This window comes from Asparagus officinalis, chromosome 3 (genome assembly GCF_001876935.1).
Source record: "Asparagus officinalis chromosome 3, Aspof.V1, whole genome shotgun sequence".
In the NCBI taxonomy this organism is placed as follows: domain Eukaryota; kingdom Viridiplantae; phylum Streptophyta; class Magnoliopsida; order Asparagales; family Asparagaceae; genus Asparagus; species Asparagus officinalis.
This window is the reverse complement of record NC_033796.1, coordinates 110,177,826-110,180,888: the sequence shown is the minus strand read 5'-3', so window position 1 is coordinate 110,180,888 and position 3,063 is coordinate 110,177,826. Positions and strand designations below refer to the sequence as shown.

The 3,063-nt window shown below is 36.9% G+C and overlaps 1 protein-coding gene across 1 annotated transcript in view; it reads right to left on the bottom strand.

Moving 5' to 3' along the window:
* Positions 796-3,063, bottom strand: part of LOC109835592 (topless-related protein 1-like) — a 3,738-nt gene continuing 1,470 nt past the window's right edge. The window contains exons 2-6 of the mRNA XM_020403563.1: positions 2,949-3,061; positions 2,576-2,875; positions 2,148-2,336; positions 1,894-2,060; positions 796-1,006 (exon numbers count right to left, since the gene is read on the bottom strand). Coding sequence (XP_020259152.1) covers positions 796-1,006; positions 1,894-2,060; positions 2,148-2,336; positions 2,576-2,875; positions 2,949-3,061 — 980 coding nt within the window. The remainder of the gene's footprint in view (positions 1,007-1,893; positions 2,061-2,147; positions 2,337-2,575; positions 2,876-2,948; positions 3,062-3,063) is intronic.

Genomic DNA, 3,063 nt, shown 5'->3' with positions numbered 1-3,063 from the left:
ATTGAAATTCAAATACCAGGGAACCGGCCGGCTCCATAATATTACCCACATCAAAGGTTTCTTTATTCATACAGTTACTTGAAACTAGACGAGCATAATTACAAGCTAGGTTCTATAACTTAGTTTGATACCATATTAACAGAAGGAAAGTCTAACCCAAATAAACAGATAATTAAGGCCTACAACCATATATTTATGTTCTCACATTGCAAATATATGTAGATATTAAGCTGACAGGAAGTCTACCAAATGACCCTTTGCGCATATTGCTGGCATATATTCATCCACTGCTGCTACCTCGGATAGCTAGGCTGCGTAGAGGGGGAAAAGACACTAATGAAATTGTAATAAAATGTAAATAAACAATAATATAGGGATTAGTTACTCCAGATGCACCTCACATACTATGATGTTACAGTCACTTATATGCCTTGAAAAAGCTTTTTCATTATCACCTAAACTCCCTGAACCTCAAGGGATAGTACTTTTTTTTTCTTTTCTTTTCCCTTTTTATCTTTTTTTCTTTGGTCATTTTTCCGGCTAAAGAAAGAACAAAAGGTGATTCGTAATCACGTGATTCTCGTATGACATATCAACCTAAGTTGGGGAACAACAGCGTCCAGAGCTCTGGAATTTCAAGTTATAATAAGATTGTTTAGGGAATATTAGTGGCTGTACGTTCATACTATAGGGGGTGTGTATGCAACTAACCCATAATATAATACGGATGCTTATTGTACTGATATGACGCTTTTACCTTAGTTATGTTATGGTTGGGGAACTTTGAAATTTCTATCACCTCTGAGGTTGATCTGAACTTGATGATCCAGCCGGAGGCACTGGGGACATGCTGCTTGCAGATCCATTTTCAGCGGGTGGAGCAGCTCCCCATCTACCTTCGGATTCTAACGGTTCCAATACATGAACATTGCCATCTGTAAGTCCCAGGGCAAGTTGGTTGGGTTCTGATGGATGTGCAGCAATTACAGTTGGATAGACGCTTGAGCTAGAATCACATAAGAACCATAGATAGGAAGTTAGAAGAGATCATGATACAGTCCGTAGGCATAGCATATACTAAGCATTTTGCTTCGTGTCTTTAAGAATTATATAGAAGAAAATCCCAAAACATATTTAAAAAGAATACGGTTGTTTAAAATTATGAAAGTAGGAACTAGGAAGTAGTGTCCATACAGTTCAAATTAATTCCCAAGTTTGTCATATAGGGTAGCCAAATGTACTGTTCTAAAATTGCAGGAAATATAGGGTAGTTAAATGTATCATTCTAAGGACAACAGTGCTTCATGCCCTTTCAAGTTTCTTAATGATATGTTGTTTCAAGAAGAAAGACTTGTCTGCCCGATAATGTTATTTATGTGACTAAAGATATGCATGATAGAGAAATTTAAGTTGTGACTAGAGAGATGCATGATAGAGAAATATAAGTACGAGTACCAATCAACTCTTGAATATCATATCTTACATCAAGGTCTGAAATTAAGTCATTGTCCTTTACATTTGTTATAAATGTAAGCTCCTAGGTGCGTTTTATAGGAGAGTTGATGTATTAGTTTGCTGATGATATTGTTCGAAAGACGAGACAAGATAATGGACTGCTTTATAATTAGAGAGAAGATATAGAATCTTAAAGAAAATGTATAATTGATGGGCAAGCAACACATATGAGATAGTAAGCTAAGTATTTTCAAATTAACAGCCAAATTACCAAACTACAGTTTGTTACATAGAAGTCAAGAACATGCAAGTTGGACCATCAAGAAATATCAAGAGAGGAATGAAGGGAAAGATTAACAGCATGACTAAAGATAAAATAACCATATATTACAGTGCACTACAGGTAAGAAGCCAGTATTTTTCAGAAGCAAAAACTACCTGAGATTAGCAGGGAGATAGGCGGCAGGATTGATTCGACATCTCAGCTTGAAATTCGCAGCATTAAATATGCAAACGCTAGCATCCAAGAAACTTGCATATATCAACTGACTGTCACAAGAGAATGTGGCGTGGGAGATTGGCGCAGAACCTTCACGTGGAACCCACTATAGACCGAATTTTCACAAGTTAACAAATAAAGCAAATATAGTATTTGAGGAACTGAAATCTGGAGTTCTCAGAAAAGACAATACCTGCTTAACACACTCTAGGTTACTGGTTTCATATAGAGCTATTTGGGTCTCATGTACAGCTAGGAAGTGTATCTGATCCTGATGGAACTGAACACGGGTATCTGAAACAGTAGGTGAACTATGACCTGATGGAATTTGCAAGAACTTGTTCTTTTGTTTCTCCCATCCATCAGTTCCCCAAACAAAAAGCTGCAGAAGAAACATAGTAAAGTGACATGAGGTTCCAAAATTTTCCTTATGATATTTAAGTTGTTCATATGAAAGACCAGAAATGATAAAATCTGAAAGTGGGCTTGAAAACTTCCATGAAGATTCAATACGAGGAAATCAAGTTAAGTGTATTGACACAGCACCAATGCTGGGGCCAGTTTCCAGCAGAACAAAAATTGTAACAATCATATGTTGCCATATGTAAGATAAAATGTCACCTGAGAATCAGCTCCAGATGAGACCAGAACGTTTAGAGAATTTGAGAAGGCAAGACCAGTAATTCTTTTTGAATGGCCTCTAAGCTTGCTCTTGACCTGTATAAAGAATTGGTTAGAACCTAACTTTCCCTTCTCAATAAAGCAAACAATATTGTTTCTTTTTCTTCGTACCTCATCAACTCGGACATTGTAGATTTGGATTGTAGAGTCGTCCATCCCTATAGCAATAATGTTGTTGTCTTGAGGATGGAATGCAAGAAATGTCGCTGCAGGTGGCGGAGCCATGAAAGTTGTCATTGTCTGCAATAAACGCAAGCCAAATTTGTTAACATAGAAAATAAGAACACTTTGTGTTACTGAGTTAAAAGATTACCTTAAAGGTCATCATATTGAATAGAGAAATTTTGCCCCCTGATGCTGACATGACATAAGAATCATTCTTTGACAGAGCAAAGCAAGAAACTGCTTCCTCAGGATTGGTGTTGGCT